Genomic DNA, 22,310 nt, shown 5'->3' on the forward strand with positions numbered 1-22,310 from the left:
CAGTAAGCGCAACTTTGTCCCTTGCAAGGAGTCGAACAAGGCATGCGGTGAGCTGGTACCGGGTGTACGTGAAGTGTAGGAATGGTGGTGGTGGTGGTGAAGAAATATGGCACATCGACTAAGACCACATCGCAGCTCGCATTGTTCATCCATTCTGTTAAGTCCTCCTGTCTCAGTTTTTTTCCCTGTGATTCATACCCTGCGTTCGTTGATAGTTTTGGACAGTTCGATGTCAAGCATAATCAACTTTGGAATAAAACATTTCAAAGCACTCTGCAAAACGTTAAAAAAAACGAGCGCGTTTTTCCTTTTATCAGATTTCCACTTCCTTAGAGGTATCATTTAAAAGCTTATTAACTGCGACTCTGAATCCTTCATCGGCGTCTGTAGATATAATATGTAATTGCATGATTTATTTTTGTTTTATTTAAAAAATAATTTAAAATTCCTTACATTTTCAGGACAAGCAGGTTGTATTTATATATAAGACCGAGTATTAATATATGTAATTGCAGTACGCAAATTAACAAACTATGTTCGTTCATTTTTTGCCCAGATTACGTAGATTTAAAAGCGTTTAACCAATACTTAATCCGAAAATCAGCATCCTAGTTCGTTTTGAAAGTAACAACACAATAAGATACTGAAATATTAAGAAAACTCTAGGAATGTAAAGTTTTTATTGATTGTAAAACATAACATCTTGCGCTGTTTTAAACCATTTAACTCTTTGTTTTGTAACGATTCAGAACTAAACTTTACTTAAAATGTTAAAATGTTGACACTAACCCGAATTTAACACGAACATAGCTTATTCAAAGAAAACAACTTAATATTTAAACGCTACACAGAAAAAATATTTTTTTGGCAAGTAAATGAAATGTTAAGATAACTAGTTTTATTTGAAAAATACCCCAACTTCTTGCCAAGTGTGGAGTTACTTATTTAAAGCAATTTGAAAACAATATTGGACCTAGTTTTTTTGTTCCTTTTGTAGTTTATTTTGCATTTATATTCAACGCATTTTTTGGTTTTTATTATTGAATGTATAATGTAATTGTGCTGACCGCAACACGAGTTTTACGCTATAACACGAGATAAAATGTTTTAAAATAATAAACCAATTACTGCGTAGCACTAATATTCAGATATAAACTGAATTATCTGCAGAAAAAATATAGCTATCAATTCAACCTAAACATTACCTACTTGCATTACATAATCCTTTTCAGAATACTTCAACATGGAATGAAAGCATAATTTATAACCTCTTGTCTCAAACTGGTAGGCAAAAGTGGGGAAGGATAACGAAATTGACTTCCAAGCATTTTTTTCTCTTGCAGTTTCCATCTCAATTTTATTTCCTCCGAGGGAACATAAAATACCTTATATTCATCTTCAGTGTCTTCTTTCATTTCATGCATGCTTTTGTGGTCCCAGAAACTTGAGATGAGGTCGTCTGTCATCTCAACACATGTCTCGCTGATATCCAATATATTCTGCCTGTTGCTTGGACAGCGTCATCAATTTTAGCTCTTTATGTGCCCATAAGAAAACGCATATGGCTCTAAACGATAAACTGACCGAAGATCATCATACTGGCAAATATTTTTCTTGTGCTAAAATGTATGTTTGTATCTGTATATTAAGTTCCATGAAAAATTAATAATAAATAAAGAAAATAATTTCATACAAAATTTAACATTTTTAACGTTGTTAAATACTATTGTTTTTATCTCTCGTGGTCAGGAAAAGTTTTATTTGTGTTTAAATTTTTTTTTGACTTACTCAGTCATGTATTGCGTAATTTTACAACATTTATATGACTACAAAAATATATCTGATACGTGGTTATAGAAACTGTGCATGCCTAACTCTATATGAATAAAGCGAATCAAATAAAACATTTTAAAAAGAACTTTAGACATATTCACGTTACTTCCTTGAATGGAAACAAAAGAGTATTTAAGTGTTTCCCGTTGCTCTGTATCTGCTATATAAAAACCGTCATTGACGTAAATTGTTAAATTTGTGTACTTATCTAATATATCTTACTAGCTTACCCGTGCGAATATTTCGCACAGTATAGTGATCAAACACCGAATAGTAATATAATGATGAGTAAATGCAAGTATTTATTAATGAAAAATATTTTCTTTTGAAGAGAAGTAATAAATATCAGTCTTATTGTAAAAATTCGTTATGTATACAATACGAGGGTTGTCTGAAAAGTTTCCAACCTCAACATGAAGATGGCAACACTCGTCAACGAAAATTGGGGAGTGTCTTTTCTGCTCATGTTTTAAAAATATATATTGGTGACACGTTAGCAGACCTAACCTTTTTGTGCCACAAAGAGTAGACCACAAATGGTTTAACCGAAATTTTTTTTTTTAACTTAAAACCGTATAATCTAAACTGCTGGGAAATGGTATCATCTCCAGCAGCAGGCACTAGACCTGGAGTCTTACTACCAAGAGTAATTGAACCTAAATTTAATTTGACTGACAGTAGCTTCACCTAAAACCCGAAAATCTATCTGGCTGGAAATCTGCAACTCTAGTAACAGGCAGTGTTGGCCGACTGGTACTAGACCTACAGTCAATTTACCGACAGTAATTTAACCTGAACGTCATTTGATCGACGGTCACTTCACCTGAAGTCGTTTCTCCATCATTTTCGGACAGATTTTGTTACTTCGAGAGGGTCGCCATTCCAGTCGTAAACTCTAGAGTTAACTGTATGTAAAATACTTTCAATCGTACACGCGAGATGCTTCTGACACGAGAATTATAGCAATCCGAAAGAGGAGATCGTTCGGGCGAAGGTCCAGTTTTCCGTTTCAGGGAGTGTACCGCGATAACCGAGAGCTAATTCCACCCGTTCCGACGGCCCTCCTTAGACGTGCAAGGAGGAAGTGTGTCGAGGAAACCCGGGCCGCATTAACAGTTCACCCACTCGGCGACAGCTACGCGCGAAACGTAATTCATTTCGGAAATGGGTTTGGGAGTCGAGATTCTCCCTGTCCCTGTCTCTGTCTCTCTCTATCTCTCTCTGTCTGTCCACCCACACCCTTGGTTGCGCACAGTTCCCAACATACATTCCCCTTCTCTACGTCCCGTAACCATGCCATTTCAAACTTTCCCCTAGCCGGCCCGTGCTTATTCAAAACACAGTATTCAGACGGGGTGTTTGAGTGGAATATTGCAGGCGTGGTAGTGGAGGATCGCAGTGGCGGAGGTGTGGGGAGGGGAATATTATCCTCTAACAAACACCCCCCCCCTCCAAATCCACCCTTCGAACAACATTAGTTTGATAACCTAGCTCAAGCCTCTTCTGTGACCGGGCATAACATGCACATGTAACCTACAACCACTGAAACAAAAATATACACCTGTCAGTTAACTTTCGAAACATAACAAGTACGATTCCCATATTTCTAGATTTTCTTTGGTTAGTTTTGTACAGTGAATTGTGTATTTTTGTGACACATAATATTTGTATTTTCATTCACTTTCCAAGAATACCATTGGTCAATACAGTGATTTAACCAGTTCACTCTCACATTTATACTCATATAACCAGCTACAACATACGTAGAGAAACACAGAAGTCCGTGAATAATGAGCGGCAAAGCAAAGAGAACATCAGAGAATAAAGGCGAATCAGGCTATCGAATATCACAAAGTTAAAATCAATGTTTATTAAAGAAATTTAAACAATATCACAAAGTAGGCAGTGTTAATGACTTTAAACACAAAAAAGTTTAATTTCCGTAATCTATATGATTAACCTCGATTGTATGCCCCCAAAGTTAAAATGTTAACTTTGCAACTACTTACGCAAAATAAATCAATGAAAATTTATAAATCGAAGGCTTTCGCAGCCATTGTCTGAAGTTGCTTGGTTTCTGGATTCTAAACGCGACGAAGGCGAATATTTCACCGACGTTTCGTTCGAACTTGCAGTCACCATCTTCAGGGAAGCTTTTACCTACAGATATTTGACGCGGCTAGAACGCAGAAGCCGAAAAACTACAATATTAAACATATATATATATATAATTTCCATTTTGTGAAAATTAAGCCATTCTACAAGTCGATAGGTTTAACAGTGTTTAACGCAAGTATAAAACGTGACGCAACCACTAATATCAGATTCACAGTGATGGCTGCCGCCAGACGCGCCTGAGTAAACCAGCGACGTGCCGTGAAAGGGGAATCGTTCATTAGTTCATTGGTCCCTTGAGTATCACCTTCGCTCTACGTCACGCATTGGGGAAGCCAGGAGGCACCATTTCCTCCACGCCGTTGACAATGCCATCTGTCGGCTGTGGACGGGTGTCTGCTCAGCATTTCAACAAGCGCGCCATAACGACGTATTTCAAAGTGCAAAATTACTCAGGTAGTGCATGTGTTATTTTACTTCATGAATGATGAAAATACTTATAAAGCAGAGTAATTCTACATACTCGTATTCAATAGAGGTGCTATTTTACACAAAAATACACTGCATAGTTACTTAAATAGTGTGTGAGTAAATATACATTAAAAATTGTTGAATAACTCATTTAAATGGGTAAAATTACGGATTCAGGGTGCATGGTTAAATGACCAGTCAGTGTCACGTAAATTTACACCTACTTCGTCGGTGTTATTTTACGACAAAACTGTGTATTTACACATACGTGTGGGTATAAAATACACCTACAACAGTGCAGATACAGCTGCCACAAATATTGGTGTAAAATTACACTTTTTTACAGTGTAGGTACATAACCGCTTTTGAATTTCAGGGCTCAACATTCAGTGCGCCATTGACCAGATTTTTTCATGTAAGAGACGTGGATGTTTCTATCTTCATATTACGAGCACACACATCTTAAAACCACTTGGAAGAGAATGAACGGAGACTCGAAGACAAACAAACGGAAAGCGAAACACCAGAAGTCACATAAATGGACAGGGGTCAATGAACCAAAAATATTCATCAAGTGGATTAACCGAACATGGTAGCTTAGTCTTGGCTACTAGCAGAAGAAGTACGGTAAGCACTTTATGAGAGAGTTTTCAGCGCACTGTATAACCTCCCCATTATAACAGTCTGCGATAAACCCAGGTAATGTCTTATATATATATATATATATATATATATATATATATATATATATGTCGTAAATTTATGTTTAGTTGTCCTCCCTCAGGGAGTGGTAAAGTAACACACTATCAAAAGACCGGAGGTATAAGAGTATAATTACGAAAATTGACCATAATTTAATATTGTAATTGATGCTTTATTCAAGCATACTTTTTTCAAACCATGAAAAAGTAATCGAAGATTAAATACTTTGACTTTTTTGATTTATTATGCTTATTAATGTGCGTAGTTAACACTGGAAACCTATTTCAGGCAATGGGGTGCAAATAACTTTAGGTATTTGGAGGTACTGGGACAACAAAAAACATAAATGCCCTGATAAGAATCCGTACCCAGTATTACTGCGAACGCTATTTTATAGCGATTCAGGTGTTTTCATGTAAATGTACAAATTTACAAATATTTGAAATTTTACACGAATATTTTCTGTTCCATTTACAAAAAAAAAATTAGGAGTACGGCCACAATTATTTCGTGCATTCCTTGGGTAGCTATGTTAGAATTGTAGCACATTTACATCTTGCTTCTACGTTGATGATTGGGCTACGGCGCTCTTGACACGTCCTTAACGAACCTCAGCCTGTTGTACACAAGTAGAATGCATGGCCACCAAATCCCGTGTAACCGGCCAAAGGTTGTGACCTTGTTATAGAACAATAAGCATTCTACACTGTATTCGTAACACATAGCACACTTGAGTCTAGCTTGGAGCGGAATGAATCCGCAAAATAATCTTGGCTCTAGCTAGTGATGCAGTAAGAACAAGTTTGTAAGAACTAGACGATACTACAATCAGGGACCACCACAGCAATAAACGCACCACACATATTTGTTTTGGATCCGTATGCATATAAAGTATATGTAAAATTTAAATTTAAATTTCATAAAACCATGTGTACATTTAAGAGTACGCTTTATTTCACGTACAGTATTTATAGCAATACAGAGTCAAAGGTCAATAGAAACACAAAAGATAAAAAAAATGTTTTAATTGTGTCACGTGGTTAAAATACGATATTAAATAATATTAGACAAGGCACAGCCTCACTCACTAGAAACTGTGTAAAAATATCCATTGAAAACATGATTATTGATAATAAGTAAAACACAAATATTTGTAGATATAGTGTAGTTAATTTTTCTATTCTCCTTTTATTTCGCCCGTTTTGTAGTGCACAACAAATTTGTCTGCTAGCCATGCACCTAGGGACACAGGAAATTTTTCAATAGTTTCGGTTTCGAGTAGTTTTCTTTTATAACCGATACTTTTGTATTCGATACTTTTTAATCGATACTTTTACTCACACGAACACTGGCTGGTATCGTATCAAATGATCCTTTTCAAAAAATGTTTATTAAAACTTTTTGAGCTGACATCGATGCCATCTGAACATATTTATTTTCGAAGATAGTCAACACATTGTCAAATATATTAAACAGGTCATCAGAGAAACTATTAGATAAAACGTTGGTTTTAAATTATTTTACAGAAAAAAGTGAGATTTTCAGAAGTATTTTTATGTCTTTCCATTTAGGTTTAGGCACTTTCCAATCGGTCACCGTTTCACTAATCATCTATTTCGTAATTTAGTTTCGCTTAGTGTATTTTTTAATGGTTGGTAACTGAAATTTGTGACAAAAAATATTGTATTGTTTATTTTTTAACGTAAACAAATCAACGTTGAACATTAGGCGAAATATATATAAATATCTTAATGTGTCGATACTTATCTTACGATACATTTGTGCACAAAAAAATAATTGTCTGTACTTTTAAAATAGATTCCTTTAAAAAACCAGTTGCCGAGAAATAGTCTGTAATGCTACAAGAAATATGTTGTAACTTTGTACAACACAAACAGATAATACTGAATAATTCTTTCGAAACTTGGAGCCTATTTTATATTTTAATTGATGTTTTACTAAAAATATATATATTTTTTAACAATGGAAAAGATAAAAGAATATTCATTGATTTGACTTAATTTTGTCGTATCATGCTTATTATGCGCGCAGTTATTACTGGAAAGCTATTCAGGTGACTGTTTTAAGATAACTCCCAACTATTGGAGGTACTGGGACAACACTAAGCAATAAATGCCCGGGTATAGCCTATATCCGAACCCAGTTTAACAGCAAACACTATTTTCGTGACCGTGAAACAAGTTTCATGTCAAAAATATATATCTTACGGAAAACTTTCTGTACAAGCATATTAAAGTGTTTTTTTTCCTTATCGACTGCATGTAGGCCAAAACACGTGACATAGATGTACAAGCACAGTATCCAGAGAATCGCACTGTCAAAGTAATAGAGCCATATCTCAAAAAATGTGAAATTGAGTTAAGATCGCCAATGGAAACAACATCTGCCAATCTCACCAATGTAATAAGGCCATGCCTGACTTTTTAAAAAATAACGGCCAAAACACGATGTTGCGATGGACGCAAGTCTGAAATTTAACCATGTTATTGCAATAATATAGCCCTCTTTCTTAATTGTGTTAAATATTTCTACTTTTGACATGTGGCCGTATTACTTTGACAGTACGATGATGACGATGTGTCGGTTTACCCCAAGTACAAACATCTCGGGCTGAGTTCCTCTCCTCCCTCCCTCGCGAATCCTACAGACTTGCACCCCTGTGTGTCCCCAACCAGACCCTGACCCCGGGCCAGGTCGTGCGGGGGGAGGACCCAGTGCTCGCACAGACCTTGTAGTTGCCGACGGCGTGAGCGCCGTCGTAGATGAAGAGGTGGTCGTTGCAGTCGAGCTGCAGCAGGTCGAAGCGCAGCATGAAGCGCTGCAGGATGGAGTGCGTCTGGAATGTGATGACGCAGTCCAGGTTGCGCTCGTTCTGCGACTGCAGCACGGCGCCGTCTATCTTGCGGTACAGCTGCTGCAGGAAGTGGTTCTTGCACAGCGACTGCATGTGGTCTGCAAACACGACAAGGACCATCCTGCTTAGTGACTTCACGCCTAAACTGTAGACCTAGAGACTTGACATTTTGGAGGAAATATTCCTTGAGTACCCTAGGGTTGCACTTATGAGGAGAGTTTTTTTAATTTCCATCCCAAAGGGATGGTAAATTTTTTATTAAGCATAATACCACTTAATGACTCACTCATCACGAATTTTCAGTCCATATAAGACCTACAGACTTGAAATTTGGCATGTGTATTCCTTTTGCTTCGTAGACATCATCTAAGAAACGATTCGACGAGAATCAACTCCCAAGAAAGGATTTAGTGGGCTCTAAATTGCAAAATTTCATGGATTTCAACAATGATGTGTAAAAATTCTAACTTCGGTAACGAGCGAATTCTTGTGTTTGTGTGTCACTTTGTTTATGTTGCAAATAAACTTGCAGGTTTGGACAATTTTTTATTTTCACAAGGAATTTTACTTAAATACTGTCTATCTATATAAAAATAAATCAACAGTTAATACTTTCAAGTTCACGCGCACGTTAGAAGTTATACTTTTGGCATTACTCAAATATTAACCTAAAAAATTTAAAAACACACATTGTAACACTGAGTTTATATATATATATATATATATATATATATATATATAGCTTAAAAGACTGAAATCAGCCTCAAATACTTCTTAGAAACAAATATTATCTTATTGAGCTCCTTCAACATTATTGTTATATATTTTAATATAATGGTATTACAAATATTTTACAATCACGAGATTTAAACCACGCCCCTTGCGGTTACCAAGCGCGCGCTCTGCCGCTGTGCCACTAAGGCTCTTCCGAATTTCGAGGGACAGCATGTATTATTATGATTGTAAGGCCAATTTTCTTAGGTTCTTGTGATTACATTTTAATATGAGTATTTTAGTGTACCAAATTATTTCCATGGTAGTTTCACTATCGTAAAGTTTCATTTCTACAGGTTAATGCCTTAGTTATTATTTCCCCGAACTATGGTCACTGTGGTCCCTCAAGGTTGGTCGGAAAATCCGGGTGGGTTGCATATACCAGCGTGGCGGGCGCCTGCCTCTGGGTCGACTACAGGGTAAGTAAAGGGAGACAGAGAGGTCAGTCCTATGTTTGAAAGAGACTTTTGGGAGTGGCGGGTGGGTAGTAAGTAGGTCTCTGCATACGTACCAACCTCAGTAACCAAACACGGGGAAAAATACCAATGAATGATAGTTATATTTTAAAAATAAATTTAAAATCGTTGTAGTGCCTTATCCTGCATACGACTGTATTTGTGTTAATATTTTTAATGTCTTCATTTGGTCAATATCAATATTCAATTGATATTAAAATGTTCGAAAATTTAATTTTTTTACGGACATGTAGGGCGGTATTTTAGTTTTTTCGCCCCCTCTTACATTTACTAGTAGTTTTTTCAATAGTCTTCGTGTCGGGAGACTACCAGGGGCGCTTGCGTCCCTGGTCACTAAATCCAGTCTTGGATAAAAAGCAAAGCGGACCACGAGTCCAAGTGTCCAACCCCCCGTATGGTAGACTAGATTTATGAGTGAGGGGAGTTAGTCATGGCATCAATTGCTGCCATGGCTGGCCAATCCCCTCCTAGCACACGATGCATGGTTAATCCCAGCATGACTAGGCGTATAGGCTTCGGTCTGAGACGCATCTAGGTCCCTCCCCTAGCCTGGACCCCTCCCAAATACACTTAGATTTAGTTAGGTTAGGAAAATAAAATGTGTCGGGAGATTTTTTGTTTATAGCTTGCACTTAACATGTTTCCCGGCCCATTTTCAATTTTCGTAACTAGTTCCATTAGAGTTTTCAAGTTATCTAGCAAACAAAGACCAAGAACGTATACATTTGCGTAAAACTATGAACATCTGCCACAAAAACCAAAATAATTTATAACCGTGTGACCACCCTTTCGAATAGATTTATACATGTACACAATAAAGGTAATAAATTTGACAAACTTAAATGAGATTGCTTTATAACCAAATAAATATTAAATATTTAATAATGCAAGATTAAAACTTTTATTTTCGCTTGAACTAAAAAAAACATATTTAAATCATACGAGATTGGTAATAGCATAACGACTAACTTCAGATTAGAATTTCGTAGTCCCTGTCTAGTGTCATCCCCCTGGACTCAACCGTATCTCTGTCCGAGGTCTGTTACCCTCCGTCCACATCCCACCTCTATAGAGCGTCCCACTCTTAGACTGCAGCGTGTAAGTAAATGGGCGATAGTTATCTCTCTCTTTCCAACACACGCCGAATGCCGTAAGCACTGTCCTTGTTTCTGAATGTGGTATTGCCAAATATAATACGTATTTGAAATCGAAGGGATGTGATATTTTTTTAAAATTTCTTTATCAATTAGACATTAAAATTTTCATATGAATTCGTATCAATGGATGTGTGAGAATTATTTCTTGTTTCAAGTTTAAAAAAAAAAGACTATTTATAACAGATTAAAAAGCGTAATCGTACAAAACTATTATAAATGACTATATGGATTTTTTAAATGTTTACTTTTGTACTCAGAATTCCAAAGAAGCACATCTCCTGAACTTCTTCATAGTGTTAGAGATCTGGCAACAGCGCGCGCCATAAGCCGTGCAGTGCCTTCTAAGCGTGAGACGATCTATACCTGGCGACGACGATTCAAAAACGTGACCATAGCCAGAGATGTATTTGTGTTATTGAGGTGGTATCGCCTCTAAGCGCGATGCTGCGGACTGTCACGCAGTCTTCTCGTCGTGCATTATGGCAACTGCGGGGTTCGAGCGGTAGCCATAACATTCATTTTACGACGGAGAAATGAAGACTAATCTGTGATGCAAGACCCCTGGGTGTTTTCAAGAATTTCCACCTGGTGTTTCATGACAAAAATTTATTCTGAAAACACGGTTTAAAAAAAAAAAAACTTAATCCGGAAACCGAACTACTTAACGGTCCTTGACGATTTCTTAGATGCTTTTTTCGCCAATAGACACTATACTCGGGATATCTCGAGCAGTTTTCAGGTCGCGTGGTTTCTTCGGAAGCTCTGCCCGGACAGGCCTTGGTGCTGAGGGGGGGGGGAGGGGTGTGAGCGCTGTGAATGTTCTCCCCCGGCGTACCGCGACGCCAGTAGGCCGCGACCTCCGCTGCCTCGAGGTCGCCAACACCGGTACTTCCAGGGGTTGCGCGAGGGAGGGGGAAGACAGCCGAACCGGGATCCGATTAGGGGCGCGCGCTCCACCGACCGCGCCTTCCGGTCACGTGACAAGCGGACCCAGACCGCCACCCCCCTCCTTCCAAACCCCCACCCCACCCCCCCCCCCCTCCAGCCACCGGAAACTGCTGCAGGCGCGCTCTCTCTGGAATCAAGTATTCACCGCTGCGTCACATCATACCTGCGTGTTTCATTAAAATTTACAACCGGTAAACGAGCCATTTTTTTTTTGCGATTTAAACGTATTCAGTTCCTAACCAGTGTTTAAAAATAACATGGAAATATTTTACACCTATGTGACGCAACTGGCTAACCGTGGAATTTAAGTTTCGAATTTGAGTAATACCTCAGAGTAACGGTTTTCTGGGAAACAAAGCGAATAATATCTTAATGTTAACTGTAAGTTTTTTTTTTTAAGATTATAATACTTGTTATTAATATAGTTAACCTTACATAAACAAACTTTAACTTCAGTTAATATTCGTCGTATTTATTACGAGCCGCTTCTCTGAGGTATAACCGTTAGTTATATATTATATATATATTTGAAATCTTAAGTACCTGTAATAACTACGTTAATTTGATTAATGTGGCAGTACAGCGCCGGCTATTAATTTTTTGGTTTCATTGCTTTTGAATTATGGACATTAAAATTTTATTATTCACTGCAAACTATCTGCAGAATTTTAGTGTTAATATAACATTAATAATAAAAATTAGTAAACAAGATTACGTACTTCAAATTTCTACACGAAGTATATTTTAAAATGAAGTTATAACTAAACCGTTAAGTGCGTAATTGAAACTAAATTAAAAATTATTGAAAATTTTGATTTTTTTTTCCTTGAATGTGATTTTGTATGCCCATAATGTATATATATTTAGCAATGACTAAATCTTGCAAAAAAAATATTAAAAATGACTCTTAAAAAATTTACACCCAAGCTGGACTATGTCAGTTAGTGTCGTTTTCAGACAGGATTTCATGAGCTGTCTCTGAGTTTGTGCAAAAGCGTTTTGGTCGAATTCGGGATTTTCAAAATTTGATTATTATTATGTTTTGCTAACACTAGAATCATTGGAAACTCAGGTAATGATATAAAAATTATTACTGACAGTGTTATATCAAGGGTAAAAATGTCGCTCATTATTTAAAAAGAAAAAAAACTGTATTTTATTACACAAGTGAAAAATGTCACGTAAATATTTTATACTTTTCAGCCGAAATATTCATCTGCTGTTCTGTGTATTGTCAGTATTGTCTGTATACATAAATGTTTTAAAGATAAACGGTATCACGGGATGAGGTTTAGCATATTGTGCATCCGGGATTTAAAAATAAAAAATTCAACGAACTCTGGCTGGCTTAGTTTTGTGTAGTCCTCTTAAAATAATGCTTAAAGGGGATATGTCCCGCTCCAGGTCATTGTTTTATATTTATGTTCCACACAGTTAAACTTGCCGACTTTTTGAGTGGCTTAACTTTTACAAAATAAAATAAATACATATCTCATACTTTTAGCATAATTAGCCGACAAAGTTGCAATTTTAAGGTTTTTGTGCTCTATGAATAATGAGGATGAAATAGAATATATAACTGGAACTTTTTAGGTTTAAAGGAAATATTACTGGCTGCTGTGTGATACGGTTTATTTTCTTTCAGAAAAAAATATTTAATTTTACCTTGCCATTTTTAAATCGTCAGAATTTTTATGATTTAAAAAGGCTAAATATAATAAACACATTCTTCTGAAAGAATATTAAACCATTCCACTGAGTAGCCACCATAATTTTGTTTAAAACGATTTTTTTTTCAGTTTGGTTTTCCTTATCCATGCTGCAAAAAAGTAATAAAAATAAAAATTTAACAGTTAAACCAGTTAATTGTGAAAAAAGTATAAAAAAATTAATTTTCAATTTGTTGAAGTACGGCAACTCAAAAAAGTCTTCAAGCTAAACTGTTAAACGTTATTATAAAATAATAACTTTGAACTGGAACATATAACCTTAAAGGAGAGTGGGTAAGTTCTCTGCTTTTTCGTAAAACTGTTCCAGTTCATCCGAACTGTGCTGTCGTTTGTAAGCCCCAGACCAGAGGATGCTTGAGAGACATGCATACATCAGATAATTATACACTTGCAGCTTTTTAATCCACCTTTCTTCGGTTCAAGACATTTGAGTTGGTATATATATTTTTTTAAATTATTATTCCGGCGTTTGTTGGCCCAGAAAACCCGGTTAGCGTCTTGCGCTGCCCGCGTTTTCAGTTCGATAAATTTTTATCGAGTTTTTCTTGACGTAGAGCAGATATTTATAACCGGTTTTAATTATAATATTGTTACGAATTATTAAAAACAAAATTAAAAATTCGTCGTGTGGGAAACCACCGGGTTATTAAATGGATAGCCCAATTAAATATTTAATTACATAGTTTTACTGATTGCCAATATTTACCTCACTACAAAATAATCTTATAAAAATGCCTAGTAATCAATTACACTTAAAAACTGTCTACTCCCCAGTCACTCAGTTTTTACACACCGCACACCTCGCTGGGCCGCACCTCTGGTGCAACTCTCACCGCAGCACCCCTCGTGGACCACCGTCACCACCGTCGCACTTCCCTTCGCTGGGGTTCCGTTCAACGCTTCGCTCGGAATTTCGCTCGGGACTCTCGCCGCACCCACGGCAGTCTCGCCACCCAACTATCGCCGAGAAACTCGCTCGCCCAGGAACTCCGCCGCACCGCGACACTGGCACTGTCACAGTGGAAAATAAAAAAAACCTCGGAGGCCGGTGTCCCGGGCTTATATAGGCCCAGGCGCCACTTCTAGAAGTGACGAGCGCGGCTGGGGCCTGTCGCGTCATTCCGCGCCGACCCGACGGCAGCATTCTCACGAAAGGTGTCGGCAGCTCGCAAGGCGGCGCACGGAACTCCCCAGCTTGCCAGGTGTCAAGTGTTAGGTTAACGGCACCGCGTGGGGAAGGAAGAAAGGAGGGGGAAAGCGGCGACTCTTGTGATCCACCAGGCGCGCGCGGCATGTCTCACGTTGCGGCGGCCACGTGACGTCAGTGGCCGTGCGGGGCCGCTAGCCAACTCTGCACCTGCGCACCGCGGCCCTGCTTACGTTTCGTAACAATATATAATTAATATTAATTATTCTCTAGTATATCTTTGCACTGAAACTATATTGACGTTCTCTGAAACAAAACAAAAATCGCTAATTCGGCACGGTTGGGTTTCAGAACGTGCCGAATAAAAAAAGCCTTTAAATAGTTATTTTAAGTTTCTTTACTGAGTATTTTATTGTGAATCGAATATTGAAGATTTACCCATGTAAAGTATGGGTCCTATGGCAATCGGGTATTAACACGTATTGATATTTTCTTTGTAAGCATCAGAAAGGCAGAAATATTTTCTCTTTTTTATTGTCAGATTCTTACATTTTTTTTTTTGTATTTTAACTCTTTAAGAGCAAATGTTTAATTGACGCATGAGTTAAAAATTTTTCCTACAGTAATAACACCTGAAAATGCACTTGTGCGTTAAGATCATGAGATTCGCATGGGCATCGAGATCATTAAAAGGCAATGGGAGGAGACGGAATGAGAATGGAGCAGTGATGGAATGAGGAAGATAGGCGAAGGAACAGGAGTATCCCAAGAAAATTCACTAACCCGTGGTAACGTCTCCTCCTTTCCACGATTTTTTTTTAAACCTAAATATTCGCTAGGTTTCTGATTGTATACTTCTAAAGTTACTATACAGCCAGACAAGTCTCACTGCGGACATTTAGATTTAAAAATTTTCTGGAATAAAAATGGGAAATTTTCCTTAAATTACTGATGGGCAGCATTGTTGTGAATGGCGTGCTAACAGTGGACATGTGCCTAGAATAAACCAAACCAAATTCGGAACACAGAAGATGCCACAGTGTTTTAATTCTCAGATAGTTATCGAAATCTTTTCGCGAAAAATATATGTATGCCCCTACACATACGAAGTACTTTTTTTTTTTTTTGCTCTCACGGAAATTTGCGCATAATTCATACAGCATACATTCTTTTTTAAACCATGTAAAAGAGAATATAATATTCAACAATTTATTGGACTTTATTTTTTTTACTACGCTTATTTATGTGCGAAGTTAATACTGGAAAGATATTCAGGGAACGGTTTACAATTAACTTTCAACTAATGCAGCTACTGGGACCAATGTAAAGCATAAACTCCCGGGTAAGAATCCGAAACCCAGTAGCGATGCAGTTGTTTTCATGCAACTACAGATATCTGTAAATTTTCTGTAAATAGTTGACGGCGTAGCCGGGAGGACGACGAGTCCTCTGGTCGCGTGACCTCAGCTTCCGTCGTCGGGTGGCGCGAGGCCACGCCCCTCCGGGCAATGTGATTGGCCAGCCATCGCTGCCTCGCTGTTCGGCGGCAGGGCGGGACTCTGCATCAGGCCGGGCCCCGATTTCATTGCGCGGGTTCGGTTGAAACCCGGCTCCCGGACCTGGGGAGGGGAGTGGTCATAGCAGGGCGTATCCAACTCGACCCCTCCCGTGGTTTGGATGTTTTTAGGACGTCTCACATATGCCGCAGTGTCTTCAATTGGTAATTACGTAGTTCCACTCAAAATGTTTAAATTAAAAAAAACTTTCAAAATAGTCATGAGGACTGCCGACAGAAGTGAAAACCTTTTTCGCAATTTTTTACGAAAAAATATTATCACACAACAAATTTGTTTTATCAAGTTAGTAAATTACTATAAAATACGCATTGCATAGTAATTGTAGGTATTAAAAACATAAATAATGTTGTTCTTAATTTTTTAGATTATATTGCTTTGTTATTCAAACTATATATCTATATGAAAATATTAATATATTTTATACTCACTTTTTACTGCACAGTAATCGTATACTTAAGATTTAAAAGCGCAATAAGTTATACTAATAGGAACATATATAGTGTTATCGTTAACACGTCACGTGACCATGTCGATGACGACTTACATGAATTTACTCCCTATCCAAACCTTCACATATAAGTTGTCACTTCAAAAAATTATGAGCTTATTTGTCAGTATTTTCGAAAAGTAATTTAACTAAAATAATGTCCAGCTTGATAAAATTTATCAAACGGATATTACTTTAAATTTTTCGCCCACTTTTAAAGTTATACGTCTATGGGATTACTAAAATATTAACCTGAAACATTAATATATATATATATATTATAACGGTAAGTATATGTTAATATATTTGGTTTCGCTTGAACAACTGAAATGAGTTTTTAAATAATTACTACAAACATGTTTTACCTTGTTAAGCTGGTTAAACATTATTATATTATGCTATTAAAAAAATTAAAAAATTCCATTGACGAGATTCAAACCACGTCCCTTGAGGTTATAAAGCTTGTTATTTACCGCTGTGCCACCGAGACCGTTTACATACAAGGAGAATATGTATTATATGCGCTGTAATGCCAGTTTTCTTAGGTATTGAGATTACTTTTTACTTTGACTATATTAGTTTACCAAATATATACTGGGATAGTTTTACTGTCTTAAAAGTCACACCTGTGTTTTCGTACCATGTGCGTCTCTGCCTGAGGACGGGAGCAGATAGCAGTTCCCGAAACGTCACTTGTTTCTGTTTTGGAAAAACTATTCTGTTGTTTCGTCTTTTCGTTTTGTCGTGTTTTTGTCTCGTTTCAACTGTTGTGCTGAATTTTTTTGGGTTCAATATTTTTGTGCTGTCATCATTTGTGGGTGTTTTTATCGTTATATTCTGTTTTGGAAAACTATTGTGTTTGTTTCGTCTTTTCGTTTTGTCGTGTTTTTGTCTCGTTTCAACCGTTGTGCTGAATTTTTTTGGGTTAAATATTTTTGTGTCGTCATCATTTGTGGTTTTTTTTCGTTCTCTTAGTACATTTTTCTTTGTTTTTCTTTGTTTGTTGACCATATTCCTGTTACGGAATATTTTGTGGTGTTTATATCCTGTCGACAACAGCAATTGTTTGCTTAATTTGTGTTTTTTGTCTTTTGGGTATTTTTATTTTATTTTTTTATTTTTTAGTTTTCTTCTACAGAAAAAGTGCTTAGCAATGGCGTATGTCCAAAAACTTACATCAAGTTTTACTGTCTTAAAGTTTCATTTGGCACACCAATAAGTTTGGTATATACCCTAATGTCTACGAAAGTGACCATGTACCTAATGTGAAAGTGACTGCTACACGTAGGTGCGCCATCTTTGTGTCACAATTCCGTTTATAGACTTCCGTTCAATTTTCACGAAATTACTCCTCCTAAATGCCGTTTACCGAAAGCTAAGATGTTAACACATAAAAAAACCATAATAGTAAACCTTTTGGGCATCGGAAGTTTGGTTTGTTTGACCCCTTCGGAAGGGGGGCATCTGTCCCTCTCTGTCATTCCCTACCTGTGGCCCTTTGCTCAGCAGGTATATCATCTCCCAGCCAAGCGGGGTCAAAGCTCGGGTTATTCCCAAGTTGGAAACGTGGCGAACGTTACCGCCAACACGTATGTTTTCTCGCGGTTGTTCTATGCCACCCACAATTGCAATGATTCCGCTGTTTGATTTACAACGTTTCATCCATCATCCGTGTGTAATTACATCGACGTCGACGAAATGTCGAACATTGATATTACAGGTTAATTAATTCATTCATACAGCACGATATTACCATCGGACAAAGTTCAGAGGTGGAATCTCGCGAAAATAATTGACACGCTGCATTTTTTTTGTATTAATCTTGTTTCAGTTATCTTATTTAGAGACAACTATAGTTCAATGTTAAATAAAATAACAGAATTTTGCGAATGTAATACGTACATCAGATGAGGTTTCTCCGAAGGTTTGAAAGTGAAATCATTTAACATTCATGTGCTAATAAACTACATTTTGATGTTAAGTACTTATGTTCTCGATATGAAAACAATCGAAATTAATTCTTTCCGCGTGACGACACTAAAAATTCCAATCTTTCTGAAGTAAAAGCAAAACATTTATTTAGATCAAGTGCAACACACACCACACAGAAAAAAAATTGCAGTGATTTTAAAAAAGATTCCTTTAGAAACCAGTTGCTAAGAAATGGTTTTTTAATACTACAAGAAATATATTGTAACTTTGTAAAACACATGGAGGTGGTCATTGTTGTATATATGCAATACGTTTTTTGAGATAATATTAAGTATTTATTACAAAAATTAGTGCATAATTTAATATTTTAATCGATGTTTCATTCAAGCATAGTTTATAGAAACCAAGAAAATGATAATCAAATATTCAATAATGGGACTTTATTTTGTTTTATTATGATTATTAGTGTGGCAATTTAATACTGGAAAGCTATTCAGGGAAGGGTTTACAAATTACTTTAACTATTGGAGGTACTGAGGAAACACGAACCATAAATATCCGGCTCAGAATATGAACTCAGTATAAACAGTTATTTTCATAAAAAAAAATTACAAATAGGGCTACCTGTTATTCTACATAAATATTTCTATTAGCTTCAGTTATAATATTTACAGCCAGTGAATAGAGACCTACCACAGCCGCGTTATAACTTGACACTATGAAATGCTAATATTCATATACTTAAATGGTCATTTTAATTGGAGCATTGATTAATTGACACGCTCTATAGGACTAGAAACAATGATAAACACCTATAAATGCCATGGACCGAATCATGTGTGGCCCGGAAAAAAAGTACATTTTGGCTCAGCCAATGAACACATATAACGACTTAAATATACACATGTTTGTGAAGTCTAGCTGGGTCTAGCTGGGCACCAGAAAATTACGCGATATTTGCAGGTCTCTTAACAATGAAATGCCACTCGTAAAATAAATATTCGGAAGAGGTGAAAGACTCCACATAATAAATAGAATATTTTTTGATTGCCTATGTTTTCATCTAGTTCTGCTCAGAACTGTTTCCAAAGTAATACGTTTTGCTGGAAGGTGTGGTATAGATGTTTATTGATTACACTTTGATAGACTACACAGAAAATTTGTTAATTTTCAGAGCCATTTGTTGTAAGTGGTTGGGCGCATAAAAGTATAACACGTATCCCATATTATTTAGAACTGTGGGCAAACAATTCGAGGGAGAAACTTATTTCACTCCAAAGAGATTCAAGGGAAACGGGAACTTTTTCACGTGCGAAGCACAGCACATAAATCATTGGTTTACTTTTTCCTCATTTCCGTAGTGCAGGCACTTTTCGGTGTAGAGAGGAAATAGCTTTCAAGGTAGTTTTTTCCCCGTAAAGATATTAATATTTTCTAATCGTCTTGGAAGCTCAAAATATAGCGCATGACAGAACTAAAAAAATAATTTATGTGAAGATAAAAGAAAAAAAAATTTAATGAATTCACCGAAGACAAAATCTCTTCCAAAATTTTTTTAGTTAGAGGTTCGGAATATTGTAACTACATATATGAGGTCACAATGAAATAAATGCCAATATTGTTTCATTAATCCTAGTTTACAAATGACTTCTTAAAAATTAACAGTTGTAAATAGATTTAAAAAAATGAATATGTGTTTAAGAGTTAAATGGTTTTTGATTTTCGTTGAAAAACATTTAACGGTTAACCATCACACTCGTATTCACAGTAATATTTTAAGGACATAACGAATTCTTACTGTTAAAATAGTTTTTCTTCCTAAACTAGCCTTTAGTAAAACCGATCAAGAACTAGGTACTCGTAGCATTTGCAGAAACCTCAAGATCCACATGCGAATAGTACGCATTTTTATGTTAGGGCCTATTTATAAATTAATAATTTAATAATATGGGAGTTAGGAAAATGAAGAGATGGATTTAACATAAAAATATTTATTTCATTGGGCAAATATTACTTTATAAAGTGATTGATGTTTCTTGTAAAAAAGGTAGGATGCTTGACTGTCTCAAAAATGTTATTTATCAAGTGTTTAGATACCAGTTGGTCAGTTAATAGTGTATTTTGTTTAAACTATACCAAACATTTTCGTACAGGCAAGCATCGTAACATTATAATACATGCTGTCTCCTTAGGAAGAAGACTAATAAGTTTACTGATATGAACAAACTTATATTAAAAAATAACGGAGTTATTAACGTGTAAATTAAGTCACGTAAACATGAAACCACGCTGATTGCTAAAATTCAAGTAATAACTGGCTTTATTGATTCTAAAGCGAATAATAACGTGACAGATTAAATACACCTAATAGTTTTGAGATTGGGGGTCGAAATGTACGGAGATATAATTCTGACGCGAATTACGAGCTCTGAATAATAATCCGTAACAATAAAACCTAAATCCTTAATTTAGCGCTGTTTCAAACATTACTTTAAAAGTTAACGTACGGATAAAAACTTATGTAAATACCTTCTCAGGGAAGCAAATTAGTTATTCCTGTTGATAATGTGCTCTAAAATTATGTATCACATATTATTTCAATATTACGGTGTCTGTAGACAAGAGTTATTTTCATTATAGTTACCACCCACTTACAAAAAAATTCATATGTAATTGGAAACGGAAAAACACGCAGGCGGTTTTTAAGATTCCTAGGTACTTGTGCACACAGCAAGAGCAAACAAATGAAGACTGTCACCTGAAAAGAACATTACCGCTATCTGGTGGCGAAACATTTTAAGTGTGCCCAACTTCTAGCATTGATCGTCCCAACCTGTAGCAGAAATAGCCACATAGTGGAGTGCACCTACCTCTAGTTCCATTGACGTTTTCTCGGACAACACGGAGTGAATAACAAGGCGAAGGCGAAAGGGCCCCGACAATCACTTAACGCAGGGTCCACAGTAAATATCTCTTTACTACGCGACGTTTATACATACCGCGCCGGCGTCCATAAAGCTTTATCATCGGAGAGACGGACCCCCCCCCCCCCTCCTCGAGCGGTCGGACCGGATGAAAAGGATTTTACGACGCTGTCCATAAAGGCAAATAGTCGCCGAATTCACGATTATTGGCCCCGGTGCGAGATAGGGGTGGGCCCTATTTTTTGGTCTCGGTGCGCTGGCAGGGGTGTTTTTAATGCCACACCCCCCCCCCCTCCCTCCCTCACCACCCCCCGGCACGACCTTCGCGTTTCGTGTTCCGCCGGCGTTAAAGGACGGTGTCCCTGGTGGGGAAATGGAGAAGATGGATGCCTCGGCGGGAGGGGTTATTTGCCTGCCGGCCCTTTCAAAAAACCAACCTTTTCCCTCCCCCCCAACACATCCTCCAGCACACAGCCTGCCGTGAGGGAGGCAGACGGGAGTTTTGGGGGAATATAAGAGCAGGGAGGACAGAAGGAGATTAAAACCAGTATTCTGGGTCGGGGAGGGGGAGGAGGGAGGTCAGCAGAATGTCGCTGCTGACCGCAGCAGACGATCGATGGATCCAGCAGACTGCAGGCAGTCGCGCGATCAGGAGCCCGGGGGTCGGTGCGGGGAGAGGCACAGTCACAAGGGATGGTCGCGGTCTCGAGACCACAGCAGGACCACCTCTGCAGGCGCACTCGCTACCTCCTCGCAGGCAACAAGTCCCCGTCGGGATTTACGACGACTTGGAACGGTATTGATGCTGTGCCTTGTAAGGGAGTTATGATCATTTTATTGTCCTTTCCACCCTCAAAAACCTCCCGATCAAAAGTTTTTGGCACTATCAAACAGTTGTCATATTTTACATACAAAGGGAATTAGAGAGATTTTTCAGTTTAATAAAAAAAATCTTCCCTATTTCTACAGCCTTGGTCAGATTTTGCCTAGTAACAAAACCGACCAACTTTGCCATCGTTTAATTTAATACATCAGCCTGGAAGTAATTTGTGCAAAGTTACGGCAGTTATCGTGGCAATAAATCTCTAAATACCATAAATCAAAGTAGCTAGCCTGGTCTGCATGTTTGTTCACTTACTTCTGTTAAACTACCCACAGATGT

At 37.3% G+C, this 22,310-nt stretch overlaps 1 protein-coding gene across 2 annotated transcripts in view; it reads right to left on the minus strand.

The window, feature by feature from the left end:
- The window catches only part of LOC134535523 (uncharacterized), a 486,190-nt gene that overhangs the window by 103,029 nt on the left and 360,851 nt on the right, over positions 1 to 22,310 (minus strand). For both annotated transcript variants that reach the window (XM_063374670.1, XM_063374676.1), the window contains exon 2: positions 7,871 to 8,094. In XM_063374670.1, coding sequence (XP_063230740.1) covers positions 7,871 to 8,094 — 224 coding nt within the window. The remainder of the gene's footprint in view (positions 1 to 7,870; positions 8,095 to 22,310) is intronic.

This window comes from Bacillus rossius, chromosome 1 (assembly GCF_032445375.1).
Source record: "Bacillus rossius redtenbacheri isolate Brsri chromosome 1, Brsri_v3, whole genome shotgun sequence".
NCBI classification, from domain to species: Eukaryota; Metazoa; Arthropoda; class Insecta; order Phasmatodea; family Bacillidae; genus Bacillus; species Bacillus rossius.